The sequence below is a fragment of the Hypanus sabinus genome, chromosome 3 (genome assembly GCF_030144855.1).
Source record: "Hypanus sabinus isolate sHypSab1 chromosome 3, sHypSab1.hap1, whole genome shotgun sequence".
NCBI lineage: Eukaryota > Metazoa > Chordata > Chondrichthyes > Myliobatiformes > Dasyatidae > Hypanus > Hypanus sabinus.
The window spans coordinates 6,048,063-6,072,524 of record NC_082708.1 but is presented as its reverse complement, the minus strand read 5'-3'; the positions used below and the strand labels follow the sequence as shown (position 1 = coordinate 6,072,524).

Here is a 24,462-nt window from a genome sequence, read left to right as displayed (position 1 = left end):
GCAAGAGAGCAAGTACATAATTTATTTGCTTTGGATTCTAAAGGTAAAGGCAAGGGTTACCTTTACTTGTCATCAAAACATTGAGACATATAGTGAAATGTGTCATTGGTGTCAACGGCCAATGCATTTTGAGCATAATGTTGGGGGCTGCCCACAAGTGCTGGCATGCTTCCAGTGCCAAGATAACATGCCCACAACTTACTGACCCTAACCTTTTCCCCATAACCTCTAATCCTCCTGCTCTACGGAAATCATGTCTCGTATATATTTAGTGAGGTGCTTGGATCGCAGAAGGAAACCGGAGCATCCGGAGGAAGCCCACGCGTGGATACGTGGACAACGTACAAACTCAGGTGGAGGGAATTGAATCCCGATCACTGGCGCTTCAAAGCTCCGCTTCTGTGTGGCCCGGCATTCTGCATTCTGGGGTCAGCAGCAACAGGAATTCGGATATTATCTTGCGTGTCATTGGGCAATTGATCCTGAGTCAAAATCCCACTACAGATACACCAGTTTAGGAATTTATCTGGTGACCCAATGCTTCGAGGGGCCACTACATTGGTGGTGGTGTAATGCAGAGAAGGTGAACGTAGAAAATCGAACAGTACCGCTCAGCCCGTGATGTTGTGCCAACCAGTCAACTTTCACTAAAATTAATCCCTTCTTCCTAGCCCTCCATTTGTCTGTCATCCATGTGCCTATCTAAGAGTCTATTGCAAGTCCCTGATTTATCTGTCTCTACCACCACCCCAGGCAGGATGTTCCACACACCCACCACTCTGTGTAAAAAGCAACCTCGAACATCACTCCTTAAAATTATGCCCACACATATTAGCTCTTTCCACCCTGGGAAAAAGTCTGTGGCTGTCCACTCTACCTAAGCCTCTTATCATCTTGTACACCTCTATCGAGGCACCATTTATTCTCCTTCACTCTGAAAGCCCAAGCTCACTTAAACTGTCCTCATAAGACATGTTCTCTAGCCAGTTAATATCCTGGTAAATCTCCCCTGTACCCTCTCTAAAGCATACACAACATTTCTATAATGAGGCTGCTCTATTTCAAGACATGGTACACTGAGAGAGTCCTGCAGAGTTTGATGGTGGGGAAGGAGGGATGTTGGTAGTGCAACGGGCCCACAGTTCGGGGCGAGGGTGGGAGAGGGCAATGCTGAGGGAGCCCCATGTTATCTGACCACAGATCACTCCTGTGAAAAACGAGAATGTTTCCTCTGTTGTCTTGGCCATGTATAACCATATAACCATATAACAATCACAGCACGGAAACAGGCCATCTTGGCCCTCCTAGTCCGTGCCAAACCCTTAATCTCACCTAGTCCCACCTACCCGCACTCAGCCCATAACCCCCCACTCCTTTCCTGTCCATATACCTATCCAATTTTACCTTAAATAACACAACTGAACTGGCCTCTACTACTTCTACAGGAAGCTCATTCCACACAGCTATCACTCTTTGAGTAAAGAAATACCCCCTCGTGTTTCCCTTAAACTTCTGCCCCCTAACTCTCAAATCATGTCCTCTAGTTTGAATCTCTCCTACTCTCAATGGAAACAGCCTGTTCACGTCAACTCTATCTATCCCTCTCAAAATTTTAAATACCTCGATCAAATCCCCCCTCAACCTTCTACGCTCCAATGAATAGAGACCTAACTTGTTCAAACTTTCTCTGTAACTTAATTGCTGAAACCCAGGTAACATCCTAGTAAATTGTCTCTGCACTCTCTCTAATTTATTGATATCTTTCCTATAATTCGGTGACCAGAACTGCACACAATCTTCCAAATTTGGCCTTACCAATGCCTTGTACAACTTTAGCATTACATCCCAACTTCTGTACTCAATGCTTTGATTTATAAAGGCCAGCATTCCAAAAGCCCTCTTCACCACCCTATCTACATGAGACTCCACTTTCAGGGAACTATGCACAGTTATTCCTAGATCTCTCTGTTCCTCTGCATTCCTCAATGCCCTACCATTTACTCTGTATGTTCTATTTGGATTATTCCTGCCAAAATGTAGAACCTCACACTTCTCAGCATTAAACTCCATCTGCCAAAGTTCAGCCCATTCTTCTAACCGGCATAAATCTCCCTGCAAGCTTTGAAAATCCACCTCATTATCCACAACACCTCCTACCTTAGTATCATCGGCATACTTACTAATCCAATTTACCACCCCATCATCCAGATCATTTATGTATATTGCAAACAACATTGGGCCCAAAACAGATCCCTGAGGCACCCCGCTAGTCACTGGCCTCCATCCCGATAAACAATTATCCACCACTAATCTCTGGCATCTCCCATCTAGCCACTGTTGAATCCATTTTATTACTCCAGCATTAATACCTAATGACTGAACCTTCTTAACTAACCTTCCATGTGGAACTTTGTCAAAGACTTTGCTGAAGTCCATATAGACTACATCCACTGCCTTACCCTCGTCAACATTCCTCGTAACTTCTTCAAAAAATTCAATAAGGTTTGTCAAACATGACCTTCCACGCACAAATCCATGCTGGCTACTTCTAATCAGATCCCGTCTATCCAGTTAATTATAAATACTATCTCTAAGAATACTTTCCATTAATTTACCCACCACTGATGTCAAACTGACAGGTCTATAATTGCTAGGTTTCCTTCTAGAACCCTTTTTAAACAATGGAACCACATGAGCAATATGCCAATCCTCCGGCACAATCCCCATTTCTAATGACATATTAAAGATCTCCGTCAGAGCTCCTGCTATCTCTACACAAACTTCCCTCAAGGTCCTGGGGAATATCCTGTCAGGATCCGGAGATTTATCCACTTTTAAATTTCTTAAAAGCGCCAGTACCTCCACCTCTTTAATTGTCATAGGTTCCATAACTTCCTTACTTGTTTCCCACACCTTAGACAATTCAATATCCTTCTCCTTAGTGAATACCGAAGAGAAGAAATCATTCAAAATCTCTCCCATCTCCTTCGGTTCCACACATAGCTGACCACTCTGATTCTCTAAGGGGCCAATTTTATCCCTCACTATCCTCTTGCTTTTAATATAACGGTAGAAACCTTTCGGATTTACTTTCACCTTATTTGCCAAACCAACCTCGTATCTTCTTTTAGCTTTTCTAATCTCTTTCTTAAGATTCCTTTTACATTCTTTATATTCCTCAAGCAATTCCTTTACTCCATGCTGCCTATATCTATTGTAGACATCCCTCTTTTTCTGAACCAAATTTCTAATATCCCTTGAAAACCATGGTGCTCTCAAACCTTTAACCTTTCCTTTCACCCTAACAGGAACATAAAGATTCTGTACCCTCATAATTTCACCCTTAAATGACCTCCATTTCTCTATTACATCCTTCCCATAAAACAACTTGACCCAATCCACTCTCTCTAAAACCCTTCGCATCCCCTCAAAGTTAGCCTTTTTCCAATCAAAAATCTCAACTCTAGGTCCAGTCCTGTCCTTCTCCATAATTATATTGAAGCTAATGCTATTGTGATCACTGGACCCGAAGTGCTCCCCAATACATACATCTGTCAGCTGACCTATCGCATTCCCTAACAGGAGATCCAACACTGCCCCATCTCTAGTCGGTACTTCTATGTATTGTTGCAAAAAACTATCCTGCACACATTTCACAAACTCTAAACCATCCAGCCCTTTTACAGAATGAGCTTCCCAGTCTACGTGTGGAAAATTAAAATCTCCCACAATCACCACCTTGTGTTTACTACAAATATCTGCTATCTCCTTACACATTTGCTCTTCCAATTCAATAGATAGTTGTACAATAGATAGTTTGATTATTTTTCCCATTCCTTGAAGTGTGATCTTCGCAGTCTTTCTCCCCACCTAATGCTGGAAACTACACTTTGCAAAGTGGTCTTGGTCCAAAACCTCGTCTTTTAATTCATTTCTATCGAAGCTGCCACCATATACAAACCTGGGATTTATTTTCTTGCGGACGTACTCAACGAGTCCAATAACCATAATAGAATCAATGAAAGACCACACTGTCTGGGTGTGCCACCGGTGTGCAAAAAATAACTAACTGCAAATATAAGAAGAAAAGAGAAATATTAATAATAAGTAAATAAGCAATAAATATCGAGAACATGAGAGGAAGAGTCCTTGAAAGTGAGTCCATAGGTTGTGGGAACAGTTCAGTGACAGTGCAAGTAAGGTTATCCCCTCCAGTTTAAGAGCTTAATGGCTGAGGGGTAATAACTGTTTCTGAATTTGCTGGTGTGGTTTCTGAGACTCCTGTACCTTCTTCCTGTTGGCAGCAGAGAGCATGGCCTGGGTAGTGGGGGTTCCCGATAATGGATGCTGCTTTTCTGCACCAACACTCCATGTAGAAATTTTCATTGTTGTGGAGGGCTTTATGTGATGGGCTGGACCAGATCCACTACTTTTTGTAGGATTTATTCAAGGGCTTTGGTGTTTCCTGTAAGGCATAAGGGGATGATGAGGTGAAAGGTGATACAAGAATGGAAAGCTATGACTATCTTAAACATAGAGCAAAAGCTGATACCAGGTCCTCAGCATCATTCACAAACACAAGGGATTCTGCAGATGCTGGAAATCCAAAGCAACACCGACAAAATGCTGGAGAACTCAACAGGCCAGGCAGCATCTATTGAAAGGAATAAGGATTTGGTGTTTCGTGCAGAGACATTTCATCAGGACTCTGTTCCTGCAAGTTCTCCTTGCTGCCTCACCTGCAGGTTTCTCCAGCACTTTGTCTGTGTCACTTAGCATCAGATTTGCCAGCCAGTGCTGTAGAGGCATCCATTCCGGACTTCAAGGCAAATGGTTCCAGGCTCGAATCCGGCCAGCCATTTGTGCTGGGTTGAGCATTGACCTAATGACTCAGCCTCATAAAAAACAGACAAAAAATGCTAAGGAGAAGGCAAAACAATAAGCCTCCCGATGTGCCAGAAGGCATGAAAAGTTCTGGCACAGCTTTCTTGTGTGTATTATCAGATACACAGTGTCACAGTGCTGGAAGCATTTAACAAACCTTCCCCTGGTCTGGTCCTAGAAGAAGTCAAACAGAGGCGGTACAGTAGCACAATAATTGCTGAATACTGTTACAGAGCCAGGGACGTGGGTTCAAATCCCACAGTACGTTCTCACCCGTGGACACGAGGGTTCCTCCAGATGCTCTGGTTTCCTCCCACGTTCCACAGATGTACGGGTGAGTAGGTTAAGTAGGCTGTAAGACCTCGATGGGCAGAAGAGCCTGTTGCCGTGTTGTATCTCTAAATAAATATTTCTCCATTTTGGACAGTAATCAGGAGAAACTTCTTGAATTAAAGCAATTAAGTTTACAAGATTCTCTCCCTTCTGAGGAATGTACATTCAGTCATTGCACATGTGGTCCAGTTTTGATTACCATGGCAATTGGATATAACAGGGATTGGTAAGGAAAAGGACGAGGCTCAGTATTATACTGAACATCTTACTACATGAGGAAATCAACTTTTGGTCCCTCGTTCAGTGAAAGACCTCCATTACCTTGGATCCCAATCAGTAGGCTCTCCCTGCAATTTGCATCACAGAGTGCCATCTCCTACGGGAGAGGGAAGATGCTAGGCCCCTCTCAATCATTATGGGGAACGTAAGATAGCTGGCATATAAAATGGAGGAGCTAGTAGTGCTCACAAGGACACAGAATGAATGTCAGGAATGCAGTGTTCTGTGTTCCATGAGCAAATCCTGGATTCCAGTGCTACTGTGAATGGGTTTGCAACGATACAAGGAGACAGGGTTAATCCAGGGTGTGGTAAGAGGAAGGGAGATGGACTTGCTATGTTTGTGAACAATAGATTGTGTAATCCTGGTCACATTTCTGGAAAAGATCACATCTGCAGTCTGGACATTGAACTGCTTGCTATGAATTTGCTTCTGTTTTCTGTACCGCTTGAGTTCAGCCACGCCATATTGCTCGTTGTCCACATTCTACCTTCCTGACGCAGTACTAATGTTGCGTGTGACATCACCCACATCACGAGACTCCAGACTCAATACCGCAGTGCATTCATTGCAGTATTGGGAGACTTCAACCATCTTTCTGTTTCGACAACCCCACCCATCTGTTTGTCAAGTGTCATACAAGAGAAAATAAACCACAGGATCTCTTGAATGCAAATGCTAAAGATGCATACAGCTCCACAGCTCTCCCCACATTTGGAAGATCAGAGCACAACCTGGTTCACCTCATGCCCTTGTATAAGCCCAAAGTACAGCAACAGCTAGTTACCTCCAAGACAGTAAAGAAATGGTTTTCCAATGCCATTGAGGCCTTGAAGGGCTGCTTTGAGGTTACTGACTGGAATGTGCTTTGTGAACCATATGGGGAGGACATTAATGGGCTTACTGATTGCATCAGTGGCTACATCAACTTCTGTGTGGACACTGTAATACTATCAAGGACTGTTCACTGCTCCCCTAACAACAAACCATGGGTCACCAGTGATTTAGAGGCTCTTCCCAAACACAAAAAGAGAGCCTTTAGATCAGGAGACAGGGAGAAGTTGAAGCATATGCAGAGGGAGCTAAAGGAGAAGATCAAGGTGGCTAAAGAGAAATACAGGAGAGAGCTGGAGAACAAGCTTGGGCAGAGTAGCACACGGGAGGTGTGAAGAGGCGTGAAGTACATCACTGGCTTCAAACAATCTGGCTGTAGAACCTCTGAATGCAGCCATGAACGGGCTAATGAATTAAACCAATTCTTCATACACACACAAAATGCTGGAGGAACTCGGCAGGCCAGGCAATATCTATGGAAAAAAGTGCAGATGATGTTCCAGGCTGAGATCCTTCAGCAGAACTGGAGAAAAAAAGATGAGTAGAGTTAAAAGGTGGGGAGGCAAGAGAGAAACACAAGGGGGGGGGGAGGGATGAAGTAAAGAGCTGGAAAGTTGATGGGTGAAAGAGAAACAGGGCTGAAGAAGGGGGAGTCTGATAAGAGAGGGCAGAAGGCCATGGAAGAAAGAACAGGGGAAGAACACCAGAGGGAGGTGGTGGGTGGGCAAGGAGATAAGGTGAGAGAGGGAAAAGGAGATGGGGAATGGTGAAGTGGGGGGGGGGGCATTACAAGAAGTTCAAGAAATCGATGTTCATGCCATCAAGTTGGAGGCTACCCAGATGGAATATAAGATGTTGCTTCTCCATCCTGAATTTGGCCTCATCATCACAGTAGGGCAAGCCATGGATGTACATATCAGAATGGGAAGTGGAATTAAAGTGGGTGGCCACTGAGGGATCTCACATCTTCTAATGGTTGGAGTGTGGGTGTTGGAGTGGTCTCCCAATCTACGTCAGGTCTCACTGATATACAGGAGGCCACACCGGGACCACTGGACACAGTATATGACCCCAGTAGATCCACAGGTGAAATGTCGCCTCCCCTGACTGTTTGGGGCCCTGAATGGTGGTGAGGGAGGAGGTGTAAGGGCAGGGGTAGCACTTGTTCCGCTTGCAAGGATAAGTGCCAGGAGGGAGATCAGTGGAGAGGGATGAATGGGCAAGGGAATTGTGTAAGGGGCGATCCCTTAGTGGGGGGAGGGGGGAAAGATGTTACTGGTAGGGGGATCCCGTTGGAGATAGCAGAAGTTCCGGAGAATTATGTGCTGGACCTGGAGACTGGTGAGGTGGTAGGTGTGGACAAGAGGAACCCTATCTCTGATAGGGTGATGGGAGAATGGGGTAAGAGCACATGTGCGTGAAATGGAAGAGGTATGGTTGAGGGCAGCGTAAATTCTGGAGGAAGGAAAGACCCTTTCTTTGAAAAAAGAAGACATCTCCTTCATTCTTGAATGAAAAACCTCATCCTGAGAGCAGATGTGGTATTGAGAGAAGGGTTCCAAGTAACAAGGTGTGAAGAGGTATAGTCTATGTATCTGTGAGAGTCCATGGGTTTATAATAGACATCAACAGATAAAGCTGACTCCAGAGATAGAGACAGAGAGATCGAGAAAGGGGAGGGAGGTGTGGGAAATGGACCAGGTAAATTTGAGGGTGCCCTAGGAAGTTGGAGGCAAAGTTGATGAAGTCAACAAGTTCAGCATGAGTGCAGGAAGCAGCACCAATGCAGTCGTCGAAGTAACATAGGAAAGGTGGGGGACAGACACCGATGCAGGCTTGGAACATAGATTGTTCCACGTAGCCAACAAACATGAAGCATCGCTGGGACCCATGTGAGTGCCCATGGATACCCCTTTTGTTTGAAAGAAGTGGAAGGAGCCAAAGGAGAAATTATTTAGAGTGAGGACAAGTTCCGCTAGTTAGAGGAGAGTGGTGGTGGAGGGGAACTTGTTGGGTCTGGTGTCGAGAAAGAAAAGGAGAGCTGTGAGGCCTTCCTGGTGGGGGATGGAGGTGTATAGGGACTGGACATCCATAGTAAAACTAAGATGATGGGGGCCAGGGAACTTGAAATTATTGAGAAGATCTAAGAGCGTATGAAGTGTCACGGATGTATGTGGGAAGGGACTGAACCAGGGGGATAAAGCAGAGTCTAGGTATGCAGATATGAGTTCAGTGGGGCAGGAACAAGCAGAGCAGCGCGTGAAGACCCAGCCTGGAGGTCATGGCTGGAGGTTGCGTAATCGATACTTTGAAGGTGTCCGAGGTCTTTGGAACCCGCGTTGATGGTGGTGGAGTCTGGGTTTTGAACCTGCTTTGGATTGTTAGAGCTGTTGAGGTCAGTAGCAGGGATTGTAGTCTGAAGACATCCGGGCATTAGAGATGGCAGGTTCTGTGGTCTGTAGACAGGTGATCTTCTGATCCTCGCAAGCTGTGAGAAAGTTAAAGAACCGGTGATTAAAAGCGTGGACCTGGCAGAGGATAGAGCAGCTGACAGATCTATTACAGGCAGCAGAGAGAGCATCTCAGAGTGGTGGAAGTGGCTGGGCTAGGGACACCAGGTACCTCCTCATGGGGAAAAGTGTGACACCTGGAACATGGTGAGAGAAGCAGCGGGAGAAATAGTCAATTGAATGTGAGTACCTGGGGTCCTCAGAGGGTCCAAATCGAGAAGCTTGAAAACAAATCCTCAGAATCCAGTTCTTTAATAGGTTTGACAATTGCCCTCCTGTTCACAACCCCCTCAGAACACCAGTCCAGGCACGCAATGCTCCCTCAGCACCAATGCCTCCCCCTCCTCCCTCCTCCAACTTCCCACCTCCAACTCAACATGTGGATGAACAACACAGGCCTTCCTTGCCCTGCACCTACCATCCACACCTCCACATACCAACTGCTTGTGTCTCAATTTTCACCTCCCCCAGCCCTCACTTTCTATCAGCTCCCTTCACGGACTCACCTTCATGACTGAGCGGGTGAGAAGGGCTCTGGGGAAATCGGACACGGAAAGCATTGGGACCGGATGTGTGAACCCCAGGTTGCTGAAGGAGTGTGCTGAGCAGCTGTGTGGAGTTCTCCAACTCATTTTAATCTGAGTCCCAGTCTGGAAAGGGTCCCGACTGTGTGGAAAACATCACGTGTGGTTCTCGTACCCCAAGAAGGGCCAACCGAAAGCCTTGAATGACTACTGTCCAGTGGCCCTGACCTCAGACTCGTGAAGACCCAACAGAAGCTCACGTTCAACCCCTGGACAGATCAGCCCTCGACCCCTGCAGTTTGCCTACCAGGAGCATGTTGGAGTTGACAATGCTGGCATCTACATGCTGAACAGAGTCTACTCCCATTTGGATAAGCAGGGCACCGTGAGGGTCATGTTTTTTGATTTCTCAAGTTTCTTCAATACTGTACAGCCCTCACTGCTGGAGGAAAAGCTCTGCTCAATGCAGATTGGCTCCTCCATTTTATCCTGATTGGCAGACCACAGTGTGCAGCTTTAGAGCTGTGTGTCAGACATAGCTGTAAGCAGCACAGGGGCCCCATGGGGGACTGTATAGGCTCCCTTCCTGTTTACCCTGTATACCTCGGACTTCAGATACAACACTGAGTCATGTCATCTGTAGAGATTCTCTGATGACTCAGCAATGGTTGGGTGTATAAAGGGAGGATGGAACGATGAACACAGGGCCCTGGTGGAGGACTTTGTCCAATGGTGCAAGCTGAATCATGTGCAGCTCAACATCAGTCAGACAAAGGAGATGGTGATGGACTCTAGTACTTGGGGGTGCACCAAAGTGACGGACTTGAGTGGAGCACCAACACAGAGGCTGTGTACAAGAAAGGCCAGAATTGTCTCTACTTCCTGAGGAGACTGAGGTCCTTTGGAGTATGCAGGCTTCTCCTTCACATGTTCTACCAGTCTGTTGTCACCAGTACAATCTTCTATGTGGTGGTGTGCTGGGGCAATGGCATCAAGAGTGATACCACCAGGCTCAGTAAACTGATTAGAAAGGCTGACTCTGTTATAGGAGTCAAACTGGACACACTGGAGGCTGTGGTAGAACAAAGTACACTATGGAAAATCCTGGCAATTCTGGACAATGTTTCTCACTCTCTGCATGCCACTTTGGCTGAACAGAGGAGCACTTTTAGCATAGACTAAGATAACCGTGCTGCTCCAAAGAGCATTATATGAAGTCATTCTTACCCTCAGCCATTAAGCTCTACAGTCAGTCGACCTATAGCCAGGGAGGTGATGACCCCTTCCTATTAGACTGTTTGTGGTAGCTTATTTTTTTTATTCTTTCTACTTCTCTTCTAATATTTATATCTGTGCACTTGTAATGCTACTGTGACACTGCAATTTCCTTTGGGATCATTAAAGTTCTATCTATCTATCTGTCTACCCTCCCCTCCCAATCTCTAAGAGACCACAAAACATTGGAGCAGAATTTAGGTCATTTGGCCCATCGCATCTTCCACATTCGATCATGGCTGATTAAATTTCCCTCGCAGACCCAATCTCCTTTCTTCTCACCTTTGATGCCCTTAAGAACCTGTCAACCTCTGTTATATACTCAGTGACTTGGCCTCCACTGCCATCTGTGGCAATGAATTCCACAGATTCACCACCCTCTGGCTAAAGAAATTCCTCCTCATCTCTGTTCTAAATGGATATCTCTCCATTCTGAGGCTGTGCCCTCTGGTCCCTGGCTTCCCTACTACAGGAAACGCCCTCTCCCCATCCACTCTATCTAGGCCTTTCAATATTCATTAGCTTTCAATGAGTTATTTCCCCCCACCCCAACTATACTTCTAAACTCCAGCAAGTACTGGCCCAGATCCAACAAAAACAATTTTGATTCCCAGAGAGGCCCAAATGCGCAAGGATCCAGTTGTCATAGAACATAGACCGGTATAGCACAAGAACAGACTTTAAGCCCACAATGTTGTGTTGAACCAGTTAAACTAGTAATCAAGTGGCTACTAATCTGTTTTATTCATGCACTGTCCATATCCTTCCATTTCCCTCACATTCATGTGCCTGTCTAAATGTCTCTTAAAAATCCCTAATGTATCTGCCTCTACCACCACCCCAGGCTGAATATACCAGGTACCCACCCCTCTCTGTGGGTAAAAAAAAACTTGCCCCTCACATCGCCTTTAAAATTACCTGAAATGCATGCCATCTGGTATTAGACATTTCAACCCTTGGAAAAAATAGAAATAGTCTGTCAGTTCTTTCTCTGCCTCTCATTATCTTATAAACATCTATCTGCTCTCCCCTCAGCCTCCAACTCTCCAGAGAGAACAACTAGGTCTCGTTATTGTAGTGGATCTGGGAGACAGGACTTAGCCACTTGCCCTGCACCAGTTTCCACCATGAAAGCACACAGATTCTCAGAGTCCCTTTAGCCTTGTACAATAGCGTCACCAGATTTCCCAACTTGGTTTATCAAAGTAATTCCTCTTTCACAAGCCACATTAACGTTAAGCAGGTACAGACCAAGAAGATGACATGGCCAGTCAAATCATTGTGGTGTGTCTGTCTGTCTGTCTCTCTCTCTCTCTCTCTCTCTCTCTCTCTCTCTCTCTCTCTCTCTCTCTCTCTCCTCTCTCCCTCTCTCCCTCTCTCCCTCTCTCCCTCTCTCCCTCTCTCCCTCTCTCCCTCTCTCCCTCTCTCCCTCTCTCCCTCTCTCCCTCTCTCCCTCTCTCCCTCTCTCCCTCTCTCCCTCTCCCTCTCTCTCCCTCTCTCTCCCTCTCTCTCCCTCTCTCTCCCTCTCTCTCCCTCTCTCTCCCTCTCTCTCCCTCTCTCTCCCTCTCTCTCCCTCTCTCTCCCTCTCTCTCCCTCTCTCTCTCCCTCTCCCTCTCCCTCTCTCTCTCCCTCTCCCTCCCCCCTCTCTCCCTCTCCCTCCCCCTCCCTCTCCCTCTCCCTCTCTCTCTCTCCCTCCCCCTCTCCCTCTCCCTCCCTCCCTCCCTCCCCCTCTTAACCTCCCCCTCTCCCTCTCTCTCTGTCCCCTTCTGTCCTCTCCCACTCTCCCCTTCCTCCCTTTCCCCCTTTCTCCCTTCCCCTTCCTTCCTTCCCTTTCCTCCCTTCCCCTTCCTCCCTTTCCCCTCTTCCTCCCCTTCCTCCCTTTCCCCTCTTCCTCCCTTTCCCCTCTTCCTCCCTTTCCCCTCTTCCTCCCTTTCCCCTCTTCCTCCCTTTCCCCTCTTCCTCCCTTCCCCCTTCCTCTTCCTGCTCCTTCCTCCCTCTGCCTCTCCACCCTCTCCCACTCCCCCTCCCCCTCTGCTCTCCCACTCTCCTTCCTCTCTCTCTTCCCCCTTCCCCAGTCTCCATCTCTCCTCCTCCCTGTCTCCTCTCCCTCCCTCTCCCCTCCCCCTCCTTCTTCCCCCTCTCCCCCTCCCCGTCCCCCTCTCTCCCCTTTGTTGTTTTTAATGTACAAATGTTGCCGAGATATTGCCAGCCTCTGTTCCAGTGTGATCAGAAACTAAGAGGTGAGATGTTGCAGCCAGAGCTGTTGATGGATGACGGAGCAGTCGTCAGCTGACACTTTATTGAGTTTGCTGTAGTTATCTCATGCACAGACATTTTTTACAAATGATGACTGTTCTGTCACGTTGAACCATGGGGGACAACAATAATAACGTTTTAATCTTTTTATAGTGGAGACTGCTAGTGTCTGAAATTCATCTTCCGTGGCAACTGCTGTTCGTTACACTTTCCATGTCGGAAATAAAAGGGGTCTCCACCCAACTCACGCAAACATATGCACTCACACTCACACACAGCTACCATCTTTGCCCATGTGTTTACTTCAAGTATTACTTGTTTCCCAAATACTAAGAAAAATGGTTTCAAAGTAGATTCTTGCTTCTTCCCCCTTCCTTTCCAGTCCTGACGAAGGATCTTAGCCCAAAATGTCGACTGTTTACTCCTTGTCGTAGATGCTGCCTGACCAGCTGAGTTAAAGATTCATGGTTGTTTCATATCATTTTCAGTACACAAGCATAAAGGAAAATGAAATAATTGTTACTCCAGATCCAACGCAACACAAAAAGATCTCAATAAGATAGAGAACACAATAATAACAAAACAAAATAAATATCAATACATAAGATAGCTTCTATACGTAAATTGATTGTATGTCCATAAAGTGATGCTGGGCACAGGAGTGTCTGTACATAAGGTGACTCTGACAGGAAATGATAAAGTAGTGGTGGTTGGGGGTGTGGAGGGGTGGGTTAGTGGGTGGAGGTGTTGATCAGCTTCACTGCTTGGGGAAAGTAACTGTTTTTGAGTCTGGTGGCCCTGGTGTGGATGCTACGTAGCTTCATCCCTGATGGGTGTGGGACGAACAGTCCATGAGCGGGGTGGGTGGGATCCTTCATGATAGAGTAAAGGCCTGTTTTCAGTCACCCTGTCAATCATCATCATGATGTGCCATGTTGTAGAGTGTGGCTGATCATGGGCAAACTCTTGGAAAATTTTTCTCCATAAGTAGTTTTCCATTGCCGCCTCCTGATAATGGTGAGCCCAGCCATTATCAATGCTCTTCAGAGTTTGTCTGCCTGGCATCAGTGGTCGCATAACCAGGACTTGTTATATGCACCAGCTGCTCATATGACCATCCACTACCTGCCTCCCATGACTAGTGAAAGGAAGATTTCTTTTGGTAGAGACATAACTCCACCCTGTCAGCCAAGCCCTATCTGCACCTCTCATACTACTAGTGTCCCTGTAGCATTTTGTGTGTGTTGCTCAAGATTTCCAGCATCTGGTCAATCTCTTGAGTACCTGAAAATTAATGACCACTGTACATGGAGAGGTGGGCTTGACTCCTTGGGTAAAGTCAGTGACATCATGGGAGCATCCCTTCAGTTTTTGAAGGGATGCCCATCAGTTTTTGGATATTAAGCCTTAGAGGCAATCTGAAGTGGGTACTTCTAAGGCTGAAAGACTAGAATCAGAATCAGGGTTAATATCACTAGCATATGTTGTGAAATTTGTTGTTTGGTGGCAGCTGTACATTGTAATACATAATAATAAATAAACTATTAATTGGAATAATATATAAATTAAAAATAGATTGGTAGTGCAAAAAGGACAAAAAATAATGAGGTATTGTACATGAGTTCATTGTCCATTCAGAAATCTGTTGGCAGAACAACTGTTCCTAAAACAGTGACTGTGTGTCTTCAGGCTCCTGTATCTCCTCCTTAGTGATAGCAATGAGAAGAGGGCATGCCCTGGATGATGGGGTCCTTAATAATGGATGCTACTTTTTTGAGGCATTGCCTCAATGCTGGGGAGTCTGGTGCCCACGATGGAGCTGACTGCATCTACAACCCTCTGCAGCTTTTTCCGATCCTGTGCAGTCACTCCTCTATACCAGCCAGTGATGCAATCAGTAAGAATGCTCTCCATGATACATCTGTAGAAATTTGGTAGAGTCTTTGGTGACATACCAAGTCTCCTCAAACTCCTAATGAAGTATAATGGACACCATGGTAGCATAGCACGACATCATCAGGATGTCAGAGCTTAAATCTGACATCATCTGTAAGGAGTCGGTACATCTGATCCATGCAGTGCTCTGGTTCCCTTTCACAGTCTAAAGATGTACCAGTTAGTAGGTTAATTGGTCATTGTAAATTGACCTGTAAGTAGGTTAGGGATATTCTGGCACATCCTCTCCATGACCGACTGAATAAGCAGTGGAACACCATTTTGATTAGACTCATTCAGCTCTGCCGTCACAAGGGTCATTACAGAAAATCTTTCCTTCCAAATGCAATAAGCATATACAACAGTTCATCTCTGTGTGATGGGAGAGTACAATAGTCTGTTTTATTATTTTGTGCATTATTATTACACATTGGTAAATTATTAAGTATATTATTCTGTACTTCATTAGTTATTATTACATTTATTACTATTGCTAAGTGTGTTTTTAAATGTTGCTGCTGTAATGGAGTAATTTCCCACTCGGGATCAATAAAGTACTTATTATTATTATTATGATTATTAAGTCAGGATTGCTGGGCAGCGCAGCTTGAAGGGCTGGAAAGGCCCATTCTGTGCTACTTTGCAATAAGTAAATAAATGTGGCCCCCAAGCAACTTCACAGACCCAAATGAAACGGTAAGCCACGTCATCTGTTTCAGTCAGTGCCTTGGGCAAACTCCCCTGATAGCTTTCTGACATATTGTTATGGAATTTGTTGCATCTATGTGAGATGGCAGGTAGATCCTCCCTCAGTACCTCCCTCCCACAGTGTGTCCCTCCCTCAGTACCACCCCTCCCACAGTGTGACCCTCCTTCAGTACCATCCCTCCCACAGTGACCCTCCCTCAGTACCACCCCTCCCACAGTGTGACCCTCCCTCAGTACCACCCCTCCCACAGTGTGACCTTCCCTCCCACAGTGACCCTCCCTCAGTACCACCCCTCTCACAGTGTGACTCTCCCTCAATATCACCCCTCTCACAGTGTGACTCTCCCTCAGTACCACCCTTCCCACAGTGTGACCCTCCCTCAGTACCACCCCTTACACAGTGTGACCCTCCCCCAGTACCACCCCTCTCACAGTGTGACTCTCCCTCAGTACCATCCCCTCCCACAGTGTGACCCTCCCTCACTATCACCCCTCTCACAGTGACTCTCCCTCAGTACCACCCCTCTCACAGTGTGACTCACCTTCAGTACCACCCCTCCCACAGTGTGACCCTCCCTCAGTACCATCCCTCCCACAGTGTGACCCTCCCTCAGTACCTCCCCTCCCACAGTGTGACCCTCCCTCAGTACTGCAATTTGCACAGTAAGTCCTGCTGACCTAGAGCGGAGTGAAGTGTGCTCCGTGCTGTACAGTGAAGGTGCCCTGAAGTGGGGAATTATTAAATCCTGCTGTGCTTTCTTTTGCAGTACTGGTGAGCCGGGAAGATGAGTTCAGCAACCGGTTGAACACTCGGGCCAGTTTCCGTGGCTGTACAGCCCTACACTACGCTGTGCTGGCTGACGACTACCAAAGCACCCAGCTGCTGCTTGAGGCCGGTAAGAGTTGATCCTCAAATTATAAATCTCATGCCCAGTCCAACTCAAGTTTATCGTAATATGGATCCAAATGCTGCTCTAAAACATAGGGGGCACAGCAGTGTAGCAGTCAGTACAATACTTCATAGCGCCAGCAGTCGGGGTTCAATTCCTGCTGCTGTTCACCCCATTCATGAAAATGATTCCGGAGTTGAAAGGCTGTTTGATTCATGGTGTTTGATGGCTCTGGGCTGATATTTGCTGAAAGTCAGAAGAATGACCTCATTGGTACCTATGGAATGTTGAAAGGCCTCGATGGAGTGGATACAGAGAAAATGTTTCCTCTGGTGGGGGATTTTAAGACCAGAAGAGACAGCCTCAGAATAAAGGGGCGTCTTTAGCCAGACAGTGGTGAAACTTTGGAATTCAATGCCACACGTGGCTGTGGAGGCCAAGTCATTGGGTATATTTATGATGAAGATTGACAGAGATTCTTGATAAGTCAGGGCATGAAAGGTTATGGGGAGAAGTCAGGAGAATTGGGTTGAGAGGGATAATCAATCAACCATGATGGAATGGTGGAGCAGACTCAATGGGCTGAATGATCTAATTCTGCTCCCATGTCTTATGGTCTATTAGCTTTGGCTTTATTTGACACATGGGTGTGTAATGGATGGATAGGAGGGCTGTCGTGTCTTGCAGAGGGATCTGGACCATCTGGACAAGTGGGCTGAAAAATGGCAGATGGAATTTAATGTAGGCAAGTGCGGGGTTTTGAACTTAGGTAGGACCAACCAGGGTGGGTCTTACACAGTGAATGCAGGGCACTGAGGAGCACAAAGGGATCTGGGAATACAGGTGCATAATAATTGAAAATGGCATCGCAGGTAGATAGGGTCATAAAGAAAGCTTTTGGCACATTGGCCTTCACAAATCAAAGTATAGAGTGTCGGAGATGGGATGTTATGTTGAAGTTGAATAAGGCACTGGTGAGGTCTAATTTGGATTATAGTGTGCAGTTTTGGTCACCTATCTACAGGAAAGATGTAAGCAAGGTTTAAAGAGTGCAGAGAAAATTTACAAGGATGTTGCAAGCTGTAGAAGACCTGAGTTAGATGGAAATATTGAATAGGTTACGATTCTATCCTTTGCAATGTAGAAAATTGAGGGGAGATTTGATAGAGATTTACAGAATCATTAGGGGTATAGATCGGGTGAATACAAGCAGACTTTTCCAAAAAGGTTAGGTGAAGCTAAAAGCTAGAGGTCATAGGTGAAAGGTAAAAAGTGAAAAGTTTAAGAAGAACATTAGGAGAAATTTCTTCACTCAGAGGGTGGTGAGAGTGCGGAACGAGCTGCCAGCTGTTCCTGTGCTGTATATGGTAACATTGAAGCATACAGTGAGATGCATTATTTGCATCAACAACCAACACAGTCCAAGGATGTGCTGGGGGCTGTATGCAAGTGTCGCCACACTTCCAGTGTTAACAAGTGCTCTTGTATCTAATCGTTCCTTCTCAGCTTTCCCAGTAAACATTATCACTTTAGATATACCACTTTAAATGTTTTCTGTGCATTACACCAATGATAGAGGTCTGTAAATTGGTTTATGATTGTCACATGTCCCGAGGTACAGTGAAAAGCTTTGTTCTGCATGCCGTTCATGCAGATCGTCTTATCACATAAGTGCATTAAGATAGCTAAAGGAAAACAAAAACAGAATTCAGAATAAATCCACCCGCAACGTCGACTGTTTATTCTTGTCCATAGATGCTGCCTGACCAGTTGAGTTCCTCCAGCATTTTGGAAAAGTTACAGAACAAAGTGTTAAATTGAGAGAGGAAGGTACAGCGCAAGCTCATTAGGTGGTAGATTGTGAGGTCAAGAACTATCTTATTTATTTATAATTTTTTCATTTAGAGTTACAGCTCAGGGTATTTGTAGACCATTTAGTAGTCTGATAACAGTAGGTAGGTAGAGTCTAGTAGTGTGTGCTTTCAGGCTTTTGTATCTCCTGCCTGATGGGGAGGGGTGATGTGGGTGAAGGTTAAAAGAGAATGTCCGGGGTATGTAAGGTCCATGATTACGCTGGCTGCTTTACCGAGGTAGTGAGAAGTGTAGAGAGAGTCCATGGAGGGGAGACTAGTTTCCATGATGTGCTGAGCTGTATTCATAACTCTTTGCAGTTTCTTGTGGTCACGGCCAAAGCAGGTGCCGTACCGGGCTATGATGCATCTGGGTAAGATGCTTTCTGTGGTGTATCAATAAGAATTTCTGAGGGTCAGAGTGGATGTGCTGAATTTCTTTAGCATCCTGAGGAAGTAGAGATGCTGGTGTGCCTTCAGGTCATGGCATCAGTCCTTTTTCCCTCATGGTTATATTTCCAAGTTTTATATCATCTGTAAACTTTGAAATAAGTGGAAGTCATTGATGTAGTGGTCCTCATGTGGACCTCTGGGAGGCATCGCCACCGAGAGGATCGCTGGGGTCTTCCTCACCCTTTTTTCTGAGACTTAATGGGAGGATTGCAGACGAAGGGCCTGAATCATTGTCGAGGACCCCCTACCTCCCACCCCACAAACTCTTTCACCCACTACCACTAGGAAGGAGGTCCGGGAGCATCAGGACTAGGACTGCCAGACTGGGTAATAACTTCTTCCTCCAGGCCATGAGACTAATGAATACCCTGCCATCACCGAGGTCTCGTCACTAGGACACTGAGCTGTTTGCCTGTGTTTTGCACTGCATGCATTTTAAATTATATTTTATTAACTTATTTGTGGTAATATTTTGCTTTACATTCTTCTTCTTAAGCCCATCATTCCTACTGGGGCATTTGCCACTGAACGTAGCTCCCAGTCCTGGGCCAGTCTTTCAAATTGGCCCCAGCTATAGCCGATCTTACATCGAAGATCCTTCCTCTGCCGGGGAGGAGCTCTTTGGGGCTTCTGTTGGCATTTCTGTAGCTCTGGGTTTTACAGGATAGATCTGCTAGCCCCATGTACAACCCTCCTCCTTTCACAGCTGGTATGTTGTTTCATTTTTTTGTATTTATGTGCAGTTAGTTGACATTAAGCTTGAACTTTTCAACAGGCTGAATATCAGCTGCTGTCTATTTCCAGCTATTTTCACATCCACAGTCACCGTCTTTTTAAATCCTTAGACCTCAGTTTTTCTAACAGATCTATTAAGTGGTACTTTGTTCAATGACAGATAGGCAACAACAACCACTCTTCCCTTATCAACTTTACCTGCTATTTTGTCAAAGAACTCAATCAAGCTAGTCAAATGTGATTTGCCTTTAACAAATTAAAGCAGGTTTTCAATCATTAGCCTGTGTATTAATCTAAGCGCCATTTAATTCTGTGCAGGTCTTTGTGTTTCCCAATACCTCTATTAGCCTGATCCATCTTTCATTGAACATAAAGTCATAGAACAGTACAGCACAGAAACAGGCCCTTCAGCCCATCTTGTCCATACCAAAATATTAATCTGCCTAGTCCCATCGACCTACACTGGGACCAGGGCCCTCCATACTCCTCCCATCCACGTACCTATCCAAATTTCTATTGAATATTGAAACCAAACCCCGTGTCTACCACTTCCGCTGGCAGCTAATTCCACACTCTCACCACCCTCTGAGTGGAGAAATGATGTTTTCAGTCATCTGGCATAGAACACAGAACAGTACAGCAGAGTACAGGCCTTTGGGCCCACAATGTCGTGCAGACATTTTAACTTACTCTAAGATCAATCAAACTCACCCTCCCAAGTAGCCCTCCATTTTCTATCATCCATGTGTGTACCTAAGAGTCTCTTAAATGTCCCTAATGTATCTGCTTCTCATCTCTGGCATTTTAAGGTGATTGGAGGAAAGTATAGGGGGGATGTTTAAGTTATTTTTTTACACCGAGTCGTGGATATGTGGGAAGTGCTTCCAGAGGTAGTCCAAGTGTCCCTGTATTACCAATCCTTGCATTAACCATATAACCATATAACAATCACAGCACGGAAACAGGCCATCTCGGCCCTCCTAGTCCGTGCCGAACTCTTAATCTCACCTGGTCCCACCTACCCGCACGCAGCCCATAACCCTCCACTCCTTTCCTGTCCATATACCTATCTAATTTTACCTTAAATGACACAACTGAACTGACCTCTACTACTTCTACAGGAAGCTCATTCCACACAGCTATCACTCTCTGAGTAAAGGAATACCCCTCGTGTTTCCCTTAAACTTCTGCCCCCTAACTTTCAAATCATGTCCTCTCGTTTGAATTCATGGTTCCACAGCACATCGTAAGCAATCAGCAAAGCTCGACTTTCTGAGGAGGCTGAAGAGCTGTGCTATGCACATCTTCCCTCACATGGTGCATAAAGAGCATCCTAACAGTTTGGGTTACTGCACGGTGCAGAAACTGCTCTGCGGTGGACAGGAAGGCTCTACAATGGGTAGTCAGAACTATCCAACACATCACCAGCACCAGCCTACCCAACATTAAGGGCATATATACAGAAAGGTGCCTGAAAAGCACCAGTAACATCATGAAGGATCCCACCCACCCTGCTCGTGGACTGTTTGTCCCACTCCCATCAGGGAGAAAGCTATGTAGCACCCATGCCAAAACCATCAGATTAAAGAACAGTTACTTTCCCCAAGCAGTAAGGCCGACACCTCCACCCACTAACTCACCCCTCCACACCCACACCACTACTTTTCCTGTCAGTCACCTTACGTACAGACACTCCTGTGCCTAGCATCACTTTATGGACTTACAATCAATCTATGTATATAAGCTATCTCGAGGAAATCTGCAGATGCTGGAAATTCAAACAACAACACACACAAAATGCTGGTGGAACACAGCAGTCCAGGCAACATCTATAGGGAGAAGCACTGTCAACGTTTCAGGCTGAGACCCTTCATCAGGACTAACTGAAAGGAAAGATAGTAAGAGATTTGGAAGTAGTGGGGGGAGGGGGAAATGAGAAATGATAGGAGAAGACTGGAGGGGGTGGGATGAAGTTAAGAGCTGGAAAGGTGATTGGCGAAAGTGATACAGAGCTGGAGAAGGGAAAGGATCATGGGACGGGAGGCCTCAGGAGAAAGAAAGGAGGGGGGGAGCACCAGAGGGAGATGGAGAATAGGCAAACAACTAAATATCTCAGGGATGGGGTAAGAAAGAGAGGAGGGGCATTAACGGAAGTTAGAGAAGTCAATGTTCATGCCATCAGGTTGGAGGCTACCTAGTCGGTATATAAGGTGTTGATCCTCCAACCTGAGTTTGGATTCATTTTGACAATAGAGGAGGCCATGGATAGACGTATCAGAATGGGACTGGGACGTGGAATTAAAATGTGTGGCCACTGGGAGATCCTGCTTTTTCTGGCGGACCGAGTGTAGGTGTTCAGCGAAACGGTCTCCCAGTCTGCATCGGGTCTCACCAATATATAAAAGGCCACACCGGGAGCACCCGACGCAGTACACCACACCAGCCAACTCACAGGTGAAGTGTCACCTCACCTGGAAGGACTGTCTGGGGCCCTGAATGGTAGTGAAGGAGTAAGTGTAAGGACAGGTGTAGCACTTGTTCCGTTTACAGTGGTAATTGCCAGGAGGGAGATCGGTGGGAAGGGATGTGGGGTACGAGTGGACAAGGGAGTCGCGTAGGGAGCGATACCTGCGAAAAGCAGAAAGAGGGGGGAGGGAAAAATGTGTTTGGTAGTGGGATCCCGTTGGAGGTGGCGGAAGTTACGGAGAATTATACGTTGGACCTGGAGGCTGGTGGGGTGGTAGGTAAGGACAAGGGGAACCCTATCCCGAGTGGGGTGGCGGGTGGATGGGGTGAGGGCAGATGTGCGGGAAATGGGAGAGATGCGTTTGAGAGCAGAGTTGGTGGACCAAGGGAAGACCCTTTGCTTAAAAAAGGAAGACATCTCCTTCGTCCTTGAATGAAAAGTCTCATCCTGAGAGCAGATGCGGCGGAGACGGAGGAAGGAATCCTCCCCTTCTTACCCCATCCCTGACATATTTAGTTGTTTACCTGTTCTCCATCTCTCTCTGGTGCTCCCCCCCCCCTTCTTTCTCCTGAGGCCTCCTGTCCCATGATCCTTTCCCTTCTCCAGCTTGGTATCACTTTCGCCAATCACCTTTCCATCTCTTAGCTTCATCCCACCCCCTCCGGTCTTCACCTATCATTTCTCATTTCCCCCTCCCCCCACTACTTTCAAATCTCTTACTATCTTTCCTTTCGGCTGGTCCTGACGAAGGGTCTCGGCCCGAAATGTCGACAGTGCTTCTCCTTATAGATGCTGCCTGGCCTGCTGTGTTCCACCAGCATTTTGTGTGTGTTGTTGTTTATATAAGCTATCTTATGTTTTCATATTGATTGTGGTTTTTATTATTCTTGTGCTCTTTATCTTATTGTGCTTTTTTGTGTGGTGCATCAGATCTGGAGTACAATTAGTTCATTCACTTGTGTACTAGAAATTACATTTCAGAATCTCGAATCTTGAATCTCAATTCAATGCAGATTGGTTTTGCAACTGACCAGCTGCTGGAAGAACTCAGCAGGTCAATTAGCATGATGGAATGGTGAAGCATAGACTCAATGGGCTGAGGGCCCCAGTGCTGCTCCTATGCCTTATGATCTAAGGCCTCTTCAACATTGTATCTGCATCAGCCTCTAGCACCACCGCCAGCAGCACGTCACGTCGAGATTACCATCCCTGTGTGTGTACGTCTGAGATCTTGCGTGCATACCTCTTTAGTCCAGAAAACACAGCAGCACCTCCACTTCCTCGGGAGTGTGAGGCCAGTGAACTGTGTCCTTTTTATTATTAATGTGTTCTAATCTTATTGTTTTTTAAAAATTTGTGGCATTGGATCCAGAGTAACAATTATTTTGTTCTCCTTTACACTTGTGTACTGGAAAGGACATTAAACAATCTCGAACCTTGATAATCTTGAATCAGCTGGGGTAGATGGAGACAGTTCTGTAACATTCCAGACACCCACCACAATTGTCTGCCCCACAATTCATGACCGTGACTATTTGACTAAGCACTTCAATAATTGATAGACCCATTGACTCACAATCCAATCGATCAGACCATCGCAACAAGCAATAAAATATTACACTTTAATAATGAAAAACATTATTTTTCCCTCTCACTTCCTCTGAACTCTGGCCTCCTTCACCAGGCTACTTTATAAAGATCTGACTGGCTATTGAACTCCACTCCCTCAGCCACCTCTCTTTGTGGCAAGCAGGCAGCTGGTCAGGTCCTGATGTCTGCTGCTGTCAAACCACCCCCTTCTTTGGGTTCCTGGTGACGGCTCAACCTTCAGGACCTAAAGCCTTTGAGCAATTAGTCGCCACCCACAGGCCAGTCTTTATCTGCGGGTCAACAGCTGGGTGACACTGCCGCACGTTTAGAGCCCTCGCCATATAATATTTGATTAATAACCTCCACCACCGCCCACCCCTGTGGCTGTGCTCTCCAAACTCCTGTGTGAGCCGGATACGGAGAGGCTCCTTGCTCAGATCGATCGGATCATCTTTGGGGAAATCTATCCGTCACTGTGGTGGAATCGGCGCAGTAAATGATGGGGCTGACTTTCTAAGGTGCAAAGTTCACTGACTTGGGCTGTTTTTTTCTCTCTGTCTGCTGCTCTATTGGAATTGGAAGTTTACGGGGGAGTGCGAGTGGGGCAGGATGAGTAATTCAAAAATCAATAGATGTCATAATAGTGGAAAAACACAATAAGTGGAACAGAGTCTCTTTTTTTAAAATCATTTAACTCTTGCAAGTCAAGACAGCATGGCTTCAGTAGCTTCTCAAGATGCTGGAGGAACTCAGCAGGTCAGGCAGCATCTATGGAGGATTTAGTTGACGTATTATGTCGAGACCTTTCAATAGAATTGGAAAGGAAGGGGGAAGGTGCCAAAATAAGAAGGTGGGGCTAGGTGAGGGAGTACAAGCTAGCAGGCGAAGGTGAGACCAGGTGAGGCCCCTGTACCTCTTCCACCTATCCCCTCCTTACTC

The 24,462-nt window shown here is 46.1% G+C and overlaps 1 protein-coding gene across 1 annotated transcript in view; it reads left to right on the top strand.

Moving 5' to 3' along the window:
• Nucleotides 1-24,462, top strand: part of clpb (ClpB family mitochondrial disaggregase) — a 170,696-nt gene that overhangs the window by 40,358 nt on the left and 105,876 nt on the right. Inside the window, exon 5 of the mRNA XM_059963614.1 lies at nt 16,306-16,434. Coding sequence (XP_059819597.1) covers nt 16,306-16,434 — 129 coding nt within the window. The remainder of the gene's footprint in view (nt 1-16,305; nt 16,435-24,462) is intronic.